Source organism: Coloeus monedula (assembly GCF_965178545.1).
Source record: "Coloeus monedula genome assembly, chromosome: 2".
In the NCBI taxonomy this organism is placed as follows: Eukaryota; Metazoa; Chordata; class Aves; order Passeriformes; family Corvidae; genus Coloeus; species Coloeus monedula.
In genome coordinates, this window is record NC_138782.1 from 95,875,832 (window position 1) to 95,895,466 (window position 19,635).

At 42.9% G+C, this 19,635-nt stretch overlaps 1 protein-coding gene across 1 annotated transcript in view; it reads left to right on the forward strand.

Moving 5' to 3' along the window:
- Positions 1–11,549: 11,549 nt before the first annotated feature.
- GCLC (glutamate-cysteine ligase catalytic subunit) overlaps positions 11,550–19,635 on the forward strand; it is a 37,127-nt gene continuing 29,041 nt past the window's right edge. The window contains exon 1 of the mRNA XM_082302917.1: positions 11,550–11,839. Within this exon, the coding sequence (XP_082159043.1) occupies positions 11,690–11,839 (150 nt within the window). The 5' untranslated portion in view covers positions 11,550–11,689. The remainder of the gene's footprint in view (positions 11,840–19,635) is intronic.

Consider the following 19,635-nt stretch of genomic DNA (forward strand, 5'->3'; position numbering starts at 1 on the left):
TCCTCCAGTCTGTGGAGGTTTGTGAACCAAGCAGGGACTGAGAGATGTGCCATCCCCATGCAGCAATGCTGCAGCTGCTCTGCCTGGGCCAGCCTTATGCTCTTCTGAAGGCTCCAAGGCAAGATCAGCACACGGAGCCAATGGCACAAGATACACACTTATCACAAATAAATTATGAAAAGCAAATAGCCAGAGAGTTCATCTCAGCTCATTTCAACTTGTTCTGGAGCTGGGAATAAACAAGTTTCATTTATCAGCATATTATGTGTTAAAGTCAATGGGAACACATGTGTCATAGCATCCTTTTGGCGCTGACTCCCTGGGAAAGCCTTGTCTGAGTGCAGTTCAAATGGCAGAGGATGTGTTCTGAATCAAAAACATCCTAACTTGCTGATGAATGCATAAATGCCACCATGAGTATACATGTGTATACATAGGAGGCCTGCATTTTCACCTTCCCAATTTTGTGAACCTATGAGGTTAATCACACACACCACCCAAGCAAAAATGGCCCTGCACTGAAAGAAAATTACTATTGCAAAGTCAATCCCTTTAATGCCATGAAATGCCAGAATTAAGCTTGCCTTTAATGTGACATCCTGTTTTGTACATATTATGATACACTTTTTTAATGATACAACTGCATCATGCTTCTTTCAAGAGATCCCTACTTCATTCAGTACACAGGAACAGATGAAATTTCTTAATGAGATTCTAGGCAGGATTTTTATTAGCACTGATCTTCTGCACCCTCTTTTGTTTACTGAACTCACTCCCAGTACAGCTCTGAATAGGAAATTTAAAATGTAATATTTTATGTAATTATTCTCAAAGTTCAACTCAACTGCAGCTGAGTTCTGACTCAGTAATCCAAGACAGTAAACTAAAATATACAGACTAAGGAAACTATGAAAACCTAGTTTTCAGGTCTTGTGTCCCCAGCCTGTGTGACACAATCACGTCCAGCTGCATTTACTGTGGCAGTACTCCTACCCTCACTGAAAGTTCTCCACTCAACCCTAAAAGCCGACCTTTCAGAGAGCAGCATATTTCAGCTCAACTCCAGAAAATACACATTTTTTACTCTCACTGGGCAGTTACACCAATGTCCTCAGGCTGACTGACTGACTGTAGAATATGTTTTCACAGTACAGACTACAAAGAACACCTGAAGGTGTCATAGGGAAATATGAAATTGAAAGCTTGAAATTCCTTCTGATCTATGCCAGGACAGACCACTGTATCCAATGCCTACACGCACACACAAAGACAGAACTCCTTTCTTCAAAGGAGATCTGTCTACCTGAAAGACAGATTTGTCCTTGAGTTTTGGCTAATCTGTCCACTTGAAGGTGGACCATTCCTCCAGTTTTCCAGGAGACAGAACATGAGGGATGCATTTGTGCAACCAGAAGCACTGGGCTGAGAGCAGCCTCTAAGGCAGTGGCAACTGCACATGGGAACCTTGACCTTCAGGCTGCCAAGAGGTCCAATATGCTATGCCAAAGATAAAAACCAGCACAAATAGCCCATTTGTTTAAAAAGAAGCATAAGCCATAATCCTTTTAAAGGTTTCAGAAGAGAATCTGTTAAGGAAAACCAGCAAGTACATTCTCTGTGTGGGTTAGCACTTTCACCCATGACTTCTTAACATACCAGCTCTAGGGGAACTTCAACAAAGATGCAGGTTTTCACATGTAGATGCCCTCTTGAGTTCTCTGGCATATCCCACCCAGCCTCCAGCCACCAACACAGAGGGCAAGGAGGTCCAGTAATTCCTATGTTGTATCTTCAGCCCTGTGTGGATGTCTTGGACACCCTCTGCAGTTCATGTCCAGGCATCTGCCTTGTTCCCCACGTCAGTGTTTTGGCATGAATTGCCTGTGTGCTGCCATGCACCCGATGCTCCCTCGTACCTGCCACTGCACCTGCCCAGCCAAAGCAGGGTGCCAGAGGCAACGGTGAGTCACTGCCAAGTTCACCCCAAGACACTGTTGTGTGAGGAAGATGGGTTCTTGCTGTGCTTTTTTTATAATAGGGCTGTACTTCCACAGAGCTTAAAAAGTGAAAAAGAAAGCCTCAGATGACATTTCAAGGGAGGGTAGCTTGGGAGTTGCCTTTTCTCTTAAACTAACCTCAGCAGAAGAATGAGGATACAATCAGATAAGTGTCAAATGGAACGATGAATCCACACATCAGATAAGTGACCCAGTTTTGAAAGAATATCATACTTTATTATTTTAGATTAAAAAACAGGACTGTTCAAAACTTAAGGGATTAAAACTGCCCCAACTGCAGCCAATGGAAATACTGTCTTTGACTTCAACAGAAAAAGAAAATGTCTTCAGTTAATCTGGAAAACACTTTGAAATGCTGGAGTGATTACTAGTTGCTGCCAACCATTAACTTTCCTCCTTTTCCCCCAACTGAATTATGTTAAATCTTTCATGGGCAGTACATTTCATTGCCATTTATTTATTTGCTGTCTTGCTTTTCTACAGATTTTTGAGAGGAAGATGGAAAGCTGATCTTTTCTCAGAATTTATGATAAGGGGAAAAAAGCAGCTAAAAAAATGAGAAAAAAAAATAAAGGAGAAAGAAAGCCTACCTTGGTCCCACGGAGCTGGCAAGAGAGATTGTTACCTCCTGGAGAGAGCTGAGGGGCAAGATTACAAAATATGCCAATATTATTGACCACCTTTTCTCAGAGCAAAGCCTTGCTGCTGGTGTCTCACTGACTGATCTGTCATATTGCAGTCCCAGCTCTATCTACTTGTACCCACTCTGTGAAAGACAAATCCATAATGACAAACAAAGGTAACATGTATAGGCAGGATGATGCTGGACTGTGCATGAACAGAATTTGGCCATTTGTAATTCAGGAGTAGTGGCACTTTACCACAAAGAACATTAACCAGATTTCCATTGTTATAAAGCTCTTGTCTATTTTTCTCCTCTTCCTTTCTCCAGATCCAGTTCCAGTCACATCCTTTGCATTAGCTTTGTGCCCGTCAGTACATTCATGCTTTGAGTCAATGCCATATGCCATCACAACCGATTCACCTTTTTTCCAGTTTAATATTCTTCTCAATTCCAGTAATTAGAGTTGGCTTGGTGCAGGGTCAGAAAACACAAGCCAGTGCACGTAAAGGGAGGTAGGCCAAGGCAGAAGGAGGACAGGGAGCAGGGCACAGAACCTCTTTATGTGGAAATGAGCTGTTAGACAATCTCAAGCCTAAACATGTAACTTTTTACCTGTGCAGCTTTTCTGCAGACACTTTAATTCTTTGTTATGTGTCCTGCAGGCTTCTCTTAATGGCCATCTGCAAGCCTGACCGTAATTATATAGCCTGGCTCAAAGGATTGAGCAATAATGTGATAAGGTGAACATCAAGAACTCCAAAAGAAAGCTACCTTTTCAATATTTTTAGGGGCCTAAAATGTCGAGTAGTATCTACTGAGGTGTTTCCAAAGCACTTAGCCATCCCTTGAGAGCTGCATGTGTCTGTTTAGTTGTAGCATCTTTGTCTTTGAGAACCTATCCCTTACTTAACTCTCAACAACCTCCTGAGTCATTTAGGACCACATCTTTCTACAACAAAGGCTGAGAAACAAGTGTGGTAACACCACCAAAGACCCTGCAGCCCATTATCCATAGCTACTTCCAAGAGTGGTATTTATGCAGCATGTGGAAGCAGCAGTGAGACAGCAGCTGGGAGATGTTCCCTCACGTAACTCAGTTTCTCACTGGGAAAAAACAGATCTATTCAGCTTATATTCCACCCATTTCTCAGTAACTGAAGCAGAAATACAAGCTGCCAAAGAAAGATAAAAATGGAATGTAAAATTATTCAAATACATGAACTATTCAATGGAAGACCAATGTCATCTTTCTTGATACAGCTGGTCTATTTGCAAATTGGCATTTCAGCCTCACTAGTATTTGCTGAGCTAGCTAACAGTGTGTTTTACTCAAGATGCCTGGAACATGTTTAGGCTTATTAATAAATTCAATTTTCTGTTACATGTAGTAATACACAGGTTTCTACTTGGGAATTTGAACAACTATTTCATGATATAGTTAAAGGCTTTTCCTTGGTGGAGGGCCACAGAATTATACAGCTCTTATGAAAAGAAGATTACAGCAGACTGGAGTCATGAGAAATTTGAGAACAAAGGTTTCTCAGGGAGTGATCCGTATGACCAAAGCCTGCACCCATACACACACTAAAAGGAAGGTTATAACTAGCATTAGACTGAATTATTTTAAGCATGGAATCTTTTGGCTGTATCTGCTGTTCTTCCTTCTTGCTCTGCTGCTGTATGCCCCCAACAGCTTGCACTGAGGGAACTTTGCAGCTTTCTCTGCCGCTCTGCACCATGCATGGATCCGTGCAGGGCACAAACCCAACAATGCTGCCTTGCTGCTGCCATCCAACAGCCATGGCTTTGGAAAGAACCGGCCGGCAGCAGCTAATCCAACAGGCAAAACCTGGGAATCCTGGTGTCAGTACCATGGAGCGTGGGAGCACTGCAGGTTTGGCAGGCAGATGGTTGCTCTTTCACACAGCTGTGCAAAGTACAGTTCTTGTGATAAAACATTACAGTTCATGACAGGTTATTTGGGGCAAGGGTTACATTTCCCTGAGTCTTATCTTGGTGCCTGATGCATTCTTTGGCAGAAATCAGAATTTGGACAAAGATTAAAGAAGTTATGGATGTGAACAACTGGGTTACCACATGGAGGCTGTATTGCTGTTACTGGCAGTATCAGGAGAGGTTAGAAATGTGAGGCATATAATCATTTACAGGCATAGGAGAGGAACCAGGCAGTTATTTTCTATAAACCTCAAATACTAGAACAATGGAGCCTTGGGCAATTTGGTAATGCAAGCATGGTTTGGGTTCCAACCCTTACCTCACCTGCTCAGGTTTAACTGTTTCTTCCTTGAAGTAAAAATCTTCCTGAATGCATATATATATTATTATGCATATATATATTAGAGAGCTTGAGCCAAAACAGGGAATATAAGCAACTGAAGCATGAACCTTGTGCAAAGCAAGGTTAAAAATACATACTCGATTATATGAAGGTGTATCACTATTTTAAAAGCTTTTTATGTATATTTCTTACTTTATCATCATAGGTTTAATATCAGCTGGTGAATGGCCAGGAGAATATGGTTTGTCAGCCCTCCCAAGGCAACAAGTCTAAGAAGAGGTGAGGACACAGTACACACTTCATCTACCTGCTCCTCTGACCTTCTACGCAGGGAAATAAGTAGGCCACCATCCATCTCTGAGTCTGACACCAGGGGTTTGCCAGGGAATATACAGCTCAGACCAACACATCCCTCAGCAGCCCTGACCTTTCCAACAGTCCTCTTTGACCCAGTGCTCTCCCATCTACTTCTCAGCCACTGGTGTTTCTGTATTAAATGCCTTGTGGGGTTGCAGCCCACCAATTATGCTGTTTCAGGAGTGCTTAAAGGCTGCCATAGGGCAGGGATACCACTAACCAGTTCCTGGCTCCTGTTACATAGATAAATGCAGTTGGATGACAGAGTGCAGGACAAAAACCATATCTAACAAACCATTGCCCAGTTCACTGCCTGGGGGTCCCTCCTGGAAGGGGGGCATGGCAGTGGGGCACAGCATGGACAAGTTGTGTACCTGCCTGCAAAGCCCTCTGCAACCCACAGGCTGCCTCTCCTTGCAGGCAGGCTTGTCACTCTCCACTGCCAGCATCCCTGGCAGGCTGTCACTACTGCTTCTTATGCAGTAATTCCATGGCAGACTTTATGGGAAACTGAGGCTCTTACTCAAAGAGAACTGCATCAGCCCCTAGAGCTGGGGGCCTACAGTAAGGTAAACAATAATTATTTCAGGTATTTAAATTAAGCCTTCTGTATCCCTCACAAAGCAGCCTGACATCTCTCTTCCTCTGCTTGTCTACCTGTATACAAGACCACTTACCAGTTCCTCATCAGTGCTATAAATAACAGCAACATATTACAAAGTGCTGGAACTCTAAGTACTAGGCCAACGTTTAAAATTGTATCAACTAGTCCACCTAGAGAAATTTCACAAGAGGTATTTTCAGTATCTTAAATTTGATTTCTCTTAGAAATGGAGTCTCCAAAACATTTGTAACTTGCCTCTGGAAGGGACCCTGAGAAGTACTGGTCTGGTGGAAACACCTAGGAGGTATGAATGGTGTTAACAGTAACCTTCAAAAGGTATGTCATGGCAAATACTGAGTTTCTCTCTAAATGTTCTCTTTTGCCATAATTTCTTCTTACTGTTTTGATTTGGCACTCATCTCTGTCTGACTTCTTTTAAAAATCACCTACCAACCAATTTCATTCATAGAGACAAAGGGAATGCATTTCCAATAATTTTCAAGTTGTCAATAGAACTTTATACTCAATATAAAATCAAATATACAATATGAAGTAGAAGAAATGAAAATACTTTGCCATTAAGTATTTGGAGATACAGTCCTTTAAAACGCAAGAGGATTATTCCCATTTGGTTCATTGTTACCTGACCAAAGCCTACATGATGAGCAATCTTGTAAATATTGACTTATTCCCACCAGGAACCATAACTTACACTGCAGTAACAATATTGAAGGATGAAAGCGCACAGAACTGCAACACACAAGCTGCCAGGCAGTGAACAAATACATGAAGCGGGGAAAAAAACAGATCCTGTCTTGGGAAATTTGTGGTATTACCAGATTTGCAGATTTAATACTGTGGCAGTTCAGTATCTTGAGCTGGACCTGACCTGAAGGAATGCGGGTATGGATGGAAGAATCAAATTCATATACAATATCTACACAGCTCTCAGATGTCTGTTTTCTCTGGCAGGGAGACTTCACTACATTAAGGCACATCATGCTGCTCCCAGGATGGGAACAGCTTGTGGCTCTAGGTCGCTGCCTGGTAGAGGAATATGCCTCCAAGAGGGAGGGACAACTGAGCCCAGGCCACCCGTCCTGGCCCACACCAAGGCAGGAGCATGAGACAGTGCTACAGCCCCTCTGGCTTTTGGTGGCCTGGGGTATACCTGGCAGTGCAGCTCACTGGCTCTGCTTTTACTTCCCAGCCTGTAAAAAACTGAAGGCTGAAAACTGGTATTAAAATAGATACAAAAGCTGCTACTAATGCATCTTACTTAGGAATTCTACTATTTTTTTCACTAAGGATCAGTACTTTATTCTAAGCTGCTAAACTTCTTTCTGTAAAAAATATGCTACAGCTTGAGTGTGGCAAGAAAGATGACACAGTTGCTAAAGGGAAAAATGTGATTTATTTATTCTGCTTTTCAGCTAACTTTTGAGTGTTCCAACCCACATTCAACTAATATTTGTGGGTTTGTGGATTCTTTTCAGGAGATGTTGATGATGGAGTTAGGACTTTCTGGTGTATCATCCTTCAAGAGGATACATGTGTGCAAAAAAAGTGCACATTCCTACTCCTGCCTGTGGTGGGAATTCAAGTAACCAAGGAACTCAGTCACTTTGTTAAAATGCACACTGAATTCAGGCATGATTAGATATGCCCGACTCAGTCAAGGCACCATAATCATGTCCTGTGCACAGACACAGCAAAAGAATATGTGGGCTACTCAGAAAGGAGCAATTCAAGTTCCTTGCAAAAGGAACATGTTAATACAGACCAAAATGGTGAAACAATGTGAATATATTCACTTTTTACATAAATGCACGAAACTTTATAGACTGAAATGCACAATTCATCCTTTCTGAAGTAAAAAACTCCAACCCTCAAAACCAATTGTTATCAATGAAAAGTCACCAAAAAAATCCTAGAAATGCACCACTGAGACTCATGCCATAACTTAATGCTACAACAGTCATTTCTACATCAAGTAACAGCAAGAAAAATAAATTTTAAAGCTATACTGACAAGCCACAACAATGTGTTTCATACAGTAATTAAGAAGTTAGTTTGGAGAGGAATAAGCATTATTAGTTAGACCAGAATAAGTCCCCATTAATCATATTTCTCAATGCAGAGCAGGAATACTTTAACTGGAAGATACATCAGAAGATCCTTCACTTGAATCTTTTCAGTGTCCTGACTTCCTTCTCCCCCCAGACAGATCATTTATTCCAACTTGCTAGTCAGCAAGACTTTCTGCATCAAAAAATAATTGCCTGAGCACAGATCTCTCCAGTGCCTCAGGAAATGCCTGGAGGCCTCCTCACTCAAAAGGAAACAGTTATTGCATCTGCTGCTCGCCTGAGTCAATTCTGGTGGATGGATACAAGTGCACATGACAAATTATAGACCTGGAAGCATAAAATTTTGATCAAAAAAAACATAATGATTTTTTTTCTACCAAACATACCATTCCAAAACTTTGAAAGTGGATTATTTCATTTGAAGTATTTTCATTTTACTCAGAGAATAACACAATATACAGCAATGCCAACTCAACAATCACCTTGAACAAAGCTGCTTTAAAAATTTTTTGCAGATGATTCATGAAGTAAGACAAATCTTTCTTCCTTCTAATAACAGCCTTATCACAAGACATCTGCTTGGTACTTATTACTTTTAATGACAGACAGTAAAAGAAAGGATTCTGTAGGAGTGGTCTCACCTATGAGTCTACATATCTTTCTCCCAGTGGGTATATTCTCAAGGAGCCAAGCTACTCTATTTAAATTTAGTGGCAGCTTGTTTGAATAGCTTTGCAGCTATTCAAAACACAAAGTGAGTTATCCTCTGTGGAGAAAGGCAGGAACATGTGAAACAGCTCCTTGCTGTACAGGTTGCAAGTCACATACTCTTCTCTGATCAACTTACCAAATTACAAGTACATCAGCCCTTTCCCTCAACGATTTCCTTTGGACTGTTCAGAAAAACTAGTTAAGTCTTGAGGCTGGGGATATGGGTACAGAGTAAACTAATAATATCATCCAAAGTACTGCCTGTATGTTCAGAGATGCTTTTTTTCATATTAAGTGCATTGGAAGTAATTATACATGATACTCAGTGTACTGGAAGTAATTATACAACATTAAGCATGTAGGCAGATATTATACAATGGTGGTTAGTCCTGAAGTCATATTTTAGGCAATGTGCAAATGAACACTTCTGCATGTGATGCTGTCAACTTTAGAGTGGCTTAGTCCTCCACTGTGGATCAGCCCGCATTTTCAGAACTCATACATTAGAGCTGGAGGGGAAAAAGCTCCAGCTTTTTCATAAACAGAGCTGACTTGTCACACTGTTGTGCTAGACATTACAGTGTGAGAGGAGGTTACATCAGTTTTACTGGTGCAGAAGGAAAATACCTTGATTTTCTGTTATAAACAATGTATTAGCTCTACAGTTGATAAGACTAAGCACACAGAACTAGAAATACAGCAGATATTGGCACTAAAATAACATAAAAATTAGCTGAGTTTAAATATTGAGAAAGACAAGACACTGAAAATGTGCTCTTGAATTGCAGGTTAAAGAGTAGCATTAGTGGTCAGTTGAAGAGTACAGACTGCATAATAGCAGCATGCGATATAATAAAACTGATCTTAATTTTGAAATGTTGTGCATGTTGCTGGAAATATTTACAGTCCATTATACACCAGCACACTCAAAGCAGCTGGGATCATACCAAATACCCAATTCTTCCAGAAAAGTTTCTCAGTAACACAGGGCTCTTGCTGTCAGCCAAGTGAACCGAGAGCACGGACCCTAAACCATACAGACAGGCTGGCCCAGATTCATAAGATGATAATGTTAACTTTGATCTGATACAAAAAGGTTTGCTCCAGACCCAGGCTCACTGCCCCAAGAGCCAGAAAAGGGCTAACACAGCTGTTGGCTTTCAGGTGCTACTTGTCACTGCCAGGATGCCTCAGGTGCTTCAGCTCTAACTCAAAGCTGTGGAAAAGCTGAGGCTGGATGGCAGCATGGTGGCACCTACATGGAATCTTGATATTTTGGTGCAATTGCCCTCAAACGTGCAGGGCAGTGCATAAAATCCCTTTGTCCCCTTAGATAGATCTGAAATAAAGTACTTGGCTTTCACATCAGGGATATGCCTCATCAGAATGCCATTGCCAAGTGTGTGACTTTTGGCCTCTTGATGTTTCAAAAATAAAAAAGGCTGTGGGATTTTTTAGCTAGAAGATTGTTTTCTTGTCCCTCAAACTAACTCAACCATCCATCTCCAGATCTACAATAGTTCCAGCAACAGCACTGCTTTCAATCAGGCTGGCCTGTACAATTTCAGCCAAAAACATGAGGGGTTTTTTTAAAAAAACAAGAGCTCCTAAAAACCAGCTCATTATAAATTAAATATTTGTAATTTAAATGATTACTGATTGTTCTTATTCTGTCAGTGCTTCCCTTTTTGTACAAACTTGGTTATTAAAAATACTTTTGAGTCATTTTACGTCAATATTTGATATCTACCACTAATGCATTTTAGTTTTATTAGTCTACTATCTTGGGAACTTATTCTATCCTTTAGGCATCTCATATCCTGGAATAAAGACAATTAAGCAGTTCTTGTAAGTATAGTCATTCAGTTAATGAAATATCTAATAACATAGTTCATCCATTAGTGGGCTATATGACAATTAAAATACCTTACTAATTCTCAAAGCCTTAGTTTATCCTACTACATACCAGCCCTGCTTGTTCCTGCAGCCTATGACAAGCTCTGTGGATGTAACAACGAGGCTCGAGGAGTAATGAATTTCTGCTTCTCAGCAGTGAGAAACTTTCCCTCCATGTTAACGTTCAGTGCCTTTTGTCTCTTCATTTAGTAAAGACTAGCACTGATAGGCCTTCTACATTTTATCAAATGTAAAATACACGCCTTGACACGCCCCCGTATCTCCTTTCCTGAGACAATGCTGTCGCAATTCCCTCCAGAACAATTCCCAGGTAACAAACTCATTTTCAACATCTTCACGAGCTGGGCTTACGCTTGATACCACAACACCTGGTTTCCGCAGCCGGAGAGATGCAGAGGAGGATCTATGGGGGATGAGGTGTGACCTCTCTGGATTTCCCTCTACCCCTTCCGAGCATCACGCTTTTGCACTGTGCTCTGATCTGTAAAATACACAGCAGCGTTCGCACGCTATCCGCGCCTTGGGGCCTTTCAATCAGCACCTTCATTTCGGCGCTTTCAGGCGCACGAGGGTCCCTTTCCCCCAGGAACACCGGCCCGGCCGGACGTGGCGCGTCCTGCCCCGGCGGGCCGGGGACACCGTCCCGCCGCCATGTCGCCTCGCGCAGGCGAGCGGCGCCTCCTCCCGCGTGCCCGGGGCGTGCGCCGGGCGTTCGGAGCAGCGGCGCTCACGGGCACTGCCGACGCCGTGGCTCCCCGAGTTTCGCTTCCCCGGGGACGCTCCCTCCCCTCCTTCCCCGGCGGCTCCGCGCCTGGGGCGCCCCGGGGCCGCCAGGCCGCGCTCAGCCCCGCGCTCGGCGCGGCGGGGGCGGCGCCTGCCGGCGGAAAGTGCTGAGTCACGGCCTGACGCGCGGCCGCCGTCACGTGCGGCGCCGGGCTCGGTCCCGCCGCCGCGGCAGCGAGCGCACCCGCGGCCCCGAGAGCACCGCGCACGGGCGCACTCGCTCCGCTCCGGCTCCGCTCGGGCTCCGCTCGCTTCCCTGGCCTCCCTCCCTCCCTCCCGGCCGGCATGGGGCTGCTGTCGCAGGGCTCGCCGCTGAGCTGGGAGGAGACGCGGCGGTACGCGGAGCACGTGCGGCGGCACGGCATCCTCCAGTTCCTCCACATCTACCGCGCCCTGCGCGACCGCCACAAGGACGTGCTCAAGTGGGGCGACGAGGTGGGTGAACCCCTGCCGGCGCGGCCTCCGCCGTGGCCTCCGCCGACCCCTGGCGCGGGCGCAGGTGCCGTTCCGGTGCGGCGCGGGTCGGGCCGTGCCGGCCGTGGTGCCCCGGAGCGGGCCCGGCCGCTCGGCCGCGGTCGCTCGGCGGGAGGGGACGTTGCGGGCTGCCCGGCGGGGCTTTGTTTACCCCGCGCACACACACACGCGCTCGCCGCATTTCGTTGCGCAGCACGGCTGCCCCGCTATCACCCGCGGTTCTGAAACGCTAGGACAACTTTCAGTGTTTCCTCCTGGCACCAGTCGGTTGCCCGGGCAGCCCCTCGGGAGGTGTATTCCCGGGGCGGTGATGCTCGGCAGCACTCGCTCCTTCTCCGGAGTCTGTTTATGCTCTCTTGATGAGTCTGAGTAAAGCGTGTTTATGCCTCGAGTGCCTTGGACTCAGACTCAGTTTTTGGGAGGAAAGCAGGACCGGGGATGGGCGGGCGGCTCTGCAGTGGCGGCTCTCTCGCCGCGCGCCGTGTTCCTCCTGTATCCCTGTGTGAAAGGGACGTGCTGAGCCCTGCTTTACCCCATAGTTTCCTGGGCGTTTGGTACCTGTCAGCCTGCCTTCTGAACAAGGATCAGGATGATCGCTCGGGTCATGACTTGAACACTGTTACAGGTGCTTTGTGCCCGAGGAATGTAACTTTAGTCTTCGGTGTGTTGCCTTGTAAACCTGCGTTCAATTGTGCCACAGCCTGACAGCACTCTGCGAGGAGCAAAGGCTGCCTCCTCCATTGATCAGTTCCCCAGGAGACAGGGAGCAGCTTCACATGAGCTGAACTAGAAGCTCTCCTTGTCTGTGGTGTTGGTGAGATCCCGCACTGGTCATTTGAACTGTCCTAGATGAGGTTGCAGGGAAGTTGGAAGAGCAGACCCGGATACATTGCATCTCTGTCTCATGCACAGATTGCTTTCTGAGCAGCAAAGGCATTTGTGAGAAAACTTTATTCCAGTAGTAGCAGCTATTCACACATGCTCTTTCACAGAGGAAAATGCTGTTCACTGTGTGCACCTTGATAGAACTTGTCTCTTAAAGTCTGTTTTTTTTTAAATTAACCCTGTCATAATTCACTTAACAGCAGGGCAAACGTCAGCACATGGGAGCTGCTTCCATGAGTGAGTGGGGGCTTGGCTACTGAAATCTGTTTAATGAAAGCATGTAGAGTCTACACCACAGGGTTTTGCAGCTAGAGTGGTGTGGACTCAGGAAGTTTAAGTATACTTTTTTAATCTATCCTTGTCTGATGTTGGTGTTTCCACATGTCTTGTATGACTGAAGTTATGCTGACAAAACAGCCTCACAATCTTGAGTCCAGGAATATAGACAGAGTCTTCCTGTTGCTCTGAGGCTTAGCTAGAGGGTTTCCTCATTAATCTTTAAGAGATGGTACTCGTTTTTCAATGGGTGTTAGATTTTAATTGTCCTTGCTTTCTCAGAGTGAGATTTCACAAGATAGCTAAGGCTGACCCACTAGGAAGCTGGTTCAGCTTCCCTCCCTGTGTTCCAGGCTCACATTTCTGCTGCCTGCCTTGTGTTGTTACTGGCCATCTGAGTTCAAAAAGTTAACCCAGCAGAAAACTACTTCCATTCAGTTTTTTCGGGTGGTTGGTTTTCTCAGCAGAGCTTCAGCTCTTTCACAGGTAGACCCAACAAGCTCTGCTTAATGTAAGGAAAGTAGCAGGAGTGTGTGGAGGAAAGTACAACCAGCGCCTGCAGCACCCGCAGCTGATCACTTGGTAATCTTATCCGTATGATGAGACTGGACTCTGGGAGCCTCATTCTTCCTTTGGCCTGGGGACCATACTGAACAAAGTGGTTATACTGGGTAAATAGTGGAGCGTTGTGTTAAAGGAGATTCACAGTTTTCTTCTACCATGCTGCAGCATGGCAAGAGGCAGGATTTTAAGACCAGTGTCATTTACAGATGTGATTTTGATAAGGAGCTGAGAGCTGTATTAGAAATGTCTGTGAACATTCAGAGGAGGTCAGGTAACCTGGGTCGTTGTCTACCTCTTCATTTTAGCAAACGCTGATAAACTTAGGTGTGGCAACTTTGTTCTGCTGTGTTATGCAGTTATATATTTTTATGTAACACAGCATTTAGGAGTGTGTTAAAGGCCCAGGTACTTGCAGCCAGTCTGCTCTTGTGCAAACACAAAACCATACCTCGGTCCATAACTTCCTGGAGCTGTGCTGTAGATAGGCTAATGTAGAGGGCAGTACGTTTGTTTTCCATTTTTCCTCTCAGTTGTTAGAAAGTGGCGCCACATTTATATGCAGCTTAGATGAATCAACTGACTAATTGGACAGTTTTCATAAAAAGTCTTTTGTGCACTTTGACCTTCATGTAAAAAGTCATAGCCTGAGGGTGTTTAATTGTTTTAAAAACTTGTTGAAGATAGAAATCAAGAATGGAGATGACAGCCCTCATGTAATGGTAGAGATAAAATCAGAATAAACAAAATTACTTTTGTGTTCAAGACACGTTTCTGTGATTATGTTTAGTGAAAAATGTATTTTTAAATTTTTTTAAGGAATGTTTATGAAAAAAAACCCAACTTCAGTAGCACATACTGAGTTTGTCTTTCAGGGCATATCTGTGAATACTTTAAAGGTTGTTCCTCATCTAGGTGATGCCATTGTGGAAAGGAAATACTGTGTTTGCTCATGACTGTAGATACCAGCCTTTGCTTTGGTTTTGTTTTCAACAGGACTCCCGCTTTGCCGTGCGTGTTGTAAGACTCATTACAGAACTGTGTGGGTCCTTTGGGGTGCTTGTAACCTCCTAGGGACTCCATTCCCTGGAGTTCCAAAGGAATGAAACTGTGGGGAATCCTCATGTGCTGTTTCTTGGGTGCCAGACAGAAGTGTTAAGGCTAAGTGCTAACAGAGCATGGTGGTGGCATCTGTTTTGAAGGGAGTGGGACAGCATCACAGCTTACATTGCAGGGTAGCATTCCCTAGTGCTCCCATCCTCTCCTGAGTAAAGAGCTGGAAAGGTCAAACCGCTAGTTCTGCTGCCTTTTGAAAAGTCAGCTCTTTTATTGCTTGCAGGGTTAATAGAACCAAGAGCTGTTGTCTGTTTTGAGGTAAGTCCTTTTTTACTGTGTTTTCCACAACCATGAAGCCTTTGTAATGGTAAAAAATAAAAGCCTATCAAATATGAGTGTAACAGAGTAAGAGTTGCTTTAAAAAAAGCTTTCTAAAGGTCTCCTTAAATCTGTATTTGCAGGTGAAGGTCCTCTGCCTCTTAATCATCCTTCTACCTCATTTAAAACTGACAGTTGACCTCCCTGTTTATGCTTGACTTCTCCTGACTGTGGAGAATACAATAGAGTGAACTATCTTATTATCCGTCATCAAACCCTTACTCTCATTGCCTTAATGATCACAAAGTTTGGGCAACAATTACATCTGCTGGTGAGACTCTGTCATGCTAACAAGTACGATTTCCTTGTGTTCTCATCTTGCTCTTCCATCCAATAAAGTATGCTTGACTTTGGGGTTGCAGAGTTGTAATCATTGTTTATTTTTTTATTTTTGTGCAGCAGAATCAAAAACCTGCAACTTTTCAGTACTCCAGTAGAGTTAGCAGATACTATGTGAAACTATTAATTTGTGCAGCTTGGCAGATGGTAGCCTATTCTGCAGCTTCCCAGCTTTTGTCCCAAAAAGCTCCTTTCTGTGCCAGTGCATTACTTGTCTCCTGTGCTGTTCAGTGCCTCTTGTCTGCTGATTGCATTCCTCTGACGGATGTTGCTTAAATTTCCCTTTGGAGCTTTATGCGGACACTCGGATCAGACAAGTGGAATGGCTGGCCCTTGGCAAGGCTCACTGCTGCTGTTTTGTGCTGAGCGTACACACAACCACGAGTCACAGCATTTCACACCGAACTATGTTTACATATGTATGCACATGTGCATGTAATACTTGTCTTCCACAGTCTGTAAATACTGAGGAGGAGCTGTTTCAGCATAAGAAAGTTTAAGAAAGGTTTGCCAGAGGGATATCTCAGAAGGAAGATATGTAGAAAGCAAGCATGGGCAAAACATGACAGTTTATTTTAAAGTACATGTGAGTGAAGTGGGAATCTGACTTGCTCAGCCTTGTTTAGTGAAATTGGACGTAATGACTCTTTTGTTGTGTATGAGTCTTGTTCCCATCAAAGTGGGGACCTAGCATACAATAAGCATCTTCAACTTTTTAAAATTTGTTTTCTTAATGGAAACTTGAAGTGAAATTTGGAGGCCTTTAAATGGATTTGATAATGCTGTGTATGAGGCAGCAAGAAAAATGTACTGCTGCACTGCTTGCAAGTTGAAATCTTACTGAGTTAATTCTAGTTTGATTTTGTTTTCTTTCCTTCCTTTTACCTCAGTCCTTTTTAAGCTTCTTTTGATCTTTGTCCTGTACACTCAATTTATTCTCCTCCTTATCCTTTAGTTTTTTAATTATACCTTGTAAATAAGTTAAATGAGAACTAAAATGAGCATGTGCTAATGAGCACTTCCTCATGCAAGAAGCAAAGTAGCCCTTCTCAGGAGCTACGAGAGGCCAGAGGTTTCTTACCAGAATGTCCCAAAGGTGTTGCTTCTGATAGAAGATGCATGACTCTCTTGAAAGCTTTCTCCTTTTTCGTAATGAAAGGTTAGGCTGTGAAAAGAGCTCTATTTCCTCTTGAGTGATTCTTCCCAGGGAGCTACCTATTGCATTAATGTCTTGTTACAGTTTCTAGCCTGTTACATTTTTGGGTTTTTCCAGGGCAGTAGCAAGGTGTAAATTATATGATCAGAGATGTTACATTACAGCTTGTAGAACTTCAGACTGGTAAAATTATTGCTGCATATTAAGGAAGTGAATTTGGGTTCAGATGCACGCAGTTTGAGGCTCCAGTTTGTCTGTCACCCATTTAAAACCAGGAACAAAATCTAGGGCATTTTGTAGCAATGGTGAATCTAGCTCACCAGCTGCGTAAAATAAGTACACAGATGAAGTTTTCATCATCTCTTTGCTAGAAGACAACCAGTGAAGTTTGGTGAGAGACAGATGCACATTCATAAAAATGTTCAAAAAGAGATAAGAAAGGACCAGAACTGATGAAGGAGTAGGTTCAGAGAGCATCATGGTGTACAGAAAGGTAATGTTCATTTCTCATTTTACAAGAAAGTTGGTTAACTTAATGGACTAGAAGAGCAGATGTCCTTTTAAGATAATTACATATTTTACAAAGCTTAGATGCCCTGTGGAACAAGATGGCACATGATAGCTTTGAAGCCAAGATAGACATCAACTTACATGGACAAGAATAGACAGTTTATTACAGTTTCTTTAAACTTTACGTGCTGCAAGATGTTTGTCCATCTATCCAAACCACTCAGATAATTGTATAGTTATCTGAAACTTTCTAACTAGCTCTTTGTTTTATATGTTATAAATAAAACAGAATCACAAAAAATAGTTGTTGCATTTTCCAGAATGTCAATAATATGTGGTCTTTAAAAAAAATTAATCCAAGTCATTAATACAGATTCGTACTCAGTACTATGATGATCTCACATTCTCATTTTGTACAAACTGCTGCAATATACCAGTGTGCAGAAATTGCCTTTCTAAAAGCTGTTCCTGGTAATCTTGTGCCTATAATAAAGCTAATGGTAGCCTGCAGTCTTAGAAATTTTTTTGCATTCTTGTCATTTTAAGACAAATGCTTTTAGTCTCCCCCTCCCCCAGCAAAATTCCCCAAACAGAATACGTTTTTGAATTTTTTTCATGCAGAAATTCCTGATGATGGCCTCTGCCAAATGTGGCATGTGTGGATGCATCTCAATGGAGCTGTCTTAATCGATGTGCTCACCTGCTGGCCGCTTGGGGGGAAGCAGCACTCGTGAATGATTTCGTTATCTGTCACGTGTCTGCTTATTCACCCTTTCTCTCTGAGCTTTATTGGGCTAAATAAAGGGACAGTGGAATTACTTGTTTACAAATAGATTATAACTTCCTTAATACTTTTTGTATGGATACCTCCTGTTTCAAATAGTGGCTTTTCTGGGGCTGGATCTGAAGGTATGATGTTAGTGTATCAGCTTATGCTGCTTGACAGCCATGAGTGTGTATGTATGCAACCTCTAAAATGAATACACTAGTGCATGGAAATACAACTCGTTAAATATTGACTTGAGCAAGATAAGTGCCCTTGAAGAGTCTTCATGTTAATTCATTCTCTGGGTACTTCAACTGACTGTCATTAAACTACTTTTTCTGCCTGGTTTTAATCCTGGCATCAGGGAAAACCTAAAGTAAACCGTGTTGCTTTCAAAACATGCACAGTGTGTTAACCCCATGATGGCTTATAATTTTGCTCATCTCCCTCTGCTCAGCTCTTCCAGTGGCTGGGTGATAAGATGTGTATAGGTTGTAGTGCAGCACCAGTGACCTACCTGAGAGCTTTACTGCCAGATGCACTGTGCATGTGACAGTGCAAGACTCACTGAGATGAGTTTATACTGAGATGCTCTTTGAAAATTTAATTTTGTAATTAATGAAAACCGCTTTGGAAGTTTGGGGGTTTTCTGTTGTGTGGAATTTTGTTTGGATTTTTATTTAGGGGTTTTTTTGTGTGTGTGGTTGGTTGGTTGCTTGAGTTTTTTTAGGGCTGTTTTGGTGTGGTGGTTTTTAGGGGGGGTTTTAGGAGTTTTTTTTCCCTAAAGCAAGCTGCACTTGGTCATAAATATTGACCCACCCTCATGGTGAACATTGATTTCCTCCTTCCCAATCTCAGAATTTAGTAAGAGAAGCTTAAACTACCTATTGTTTGTGTATTTCTGATAACAAAATATTCTGTTCACAGTGTATGTCCTTCTGCGGCTATCAAGCGGATTGCTGTGGTTTTGTCATGGGATATTTTCTATTGTAATTCCTCTTTTTCCCTCAGGACCTCTTCTTGCTGTGCAGATGCCTTATTTTAGTTAACAGTATGAGAAAGGGTGAATCAGAAGGATGAGTACAGGAAAGATTTTGTTGTTGATGTTGTATATTCAGTTGTTCAGGTTTTTTATTTTTCTTTCTGATGCAAAAGGCAAATTACAAGCTTGGAGCATTTTGTTTCACAGGTGAATTAATAAATAAAGTTGTCTTTGCTGCAGAAATCTAAAGTTAACATGATCCTAGTCTTTTTAATAATACTAACCTCAGGTGTTACACTGTACAGAAGTCAAAGATGACACTTCTTTCTGTAATGCACCACATCTTACTTCTTTAGAATCATGCAAATGGTTATAACTTCTCAATTTTAGTTTTCAATAAGCCAGCTTCCTGGTTTGGGTTGTGTGCAGAAGGTTCTCTAGTCACGTTGTGTCGTGCACAAAAAAATCTGCAGCCCTGATGTTGTCACATGGGAGGGAGAACAGGCAAGAGTGCTTAGTTGGGGCTGGCTGTGTTGGCTGAGATGAGAGCCTCTGCATCTTCTTTGTTTTCTTTGTCTATGATAATATTTAATGTGGCATAGAAGTTCCTAATTTTTTTTTTTTTTTTGTCAGTGTAATGTAAAACATGAGTTGTGTTTTGTTTCTGGGACATGCCTTCTATGAGTTGGTTTTGTTTAGAGTTGAAGATGATGCTTTTTTCATTGGATTTCCACTTCCAATCTGCTTAATCAAAATTAAGCATTTTGAGCATTACATTTTAATCTTGGTTCTCCTGTTGCAGATTTTTGAAATTATTTCTGTGGCAGAGAACAGCCATGGTAATCTCA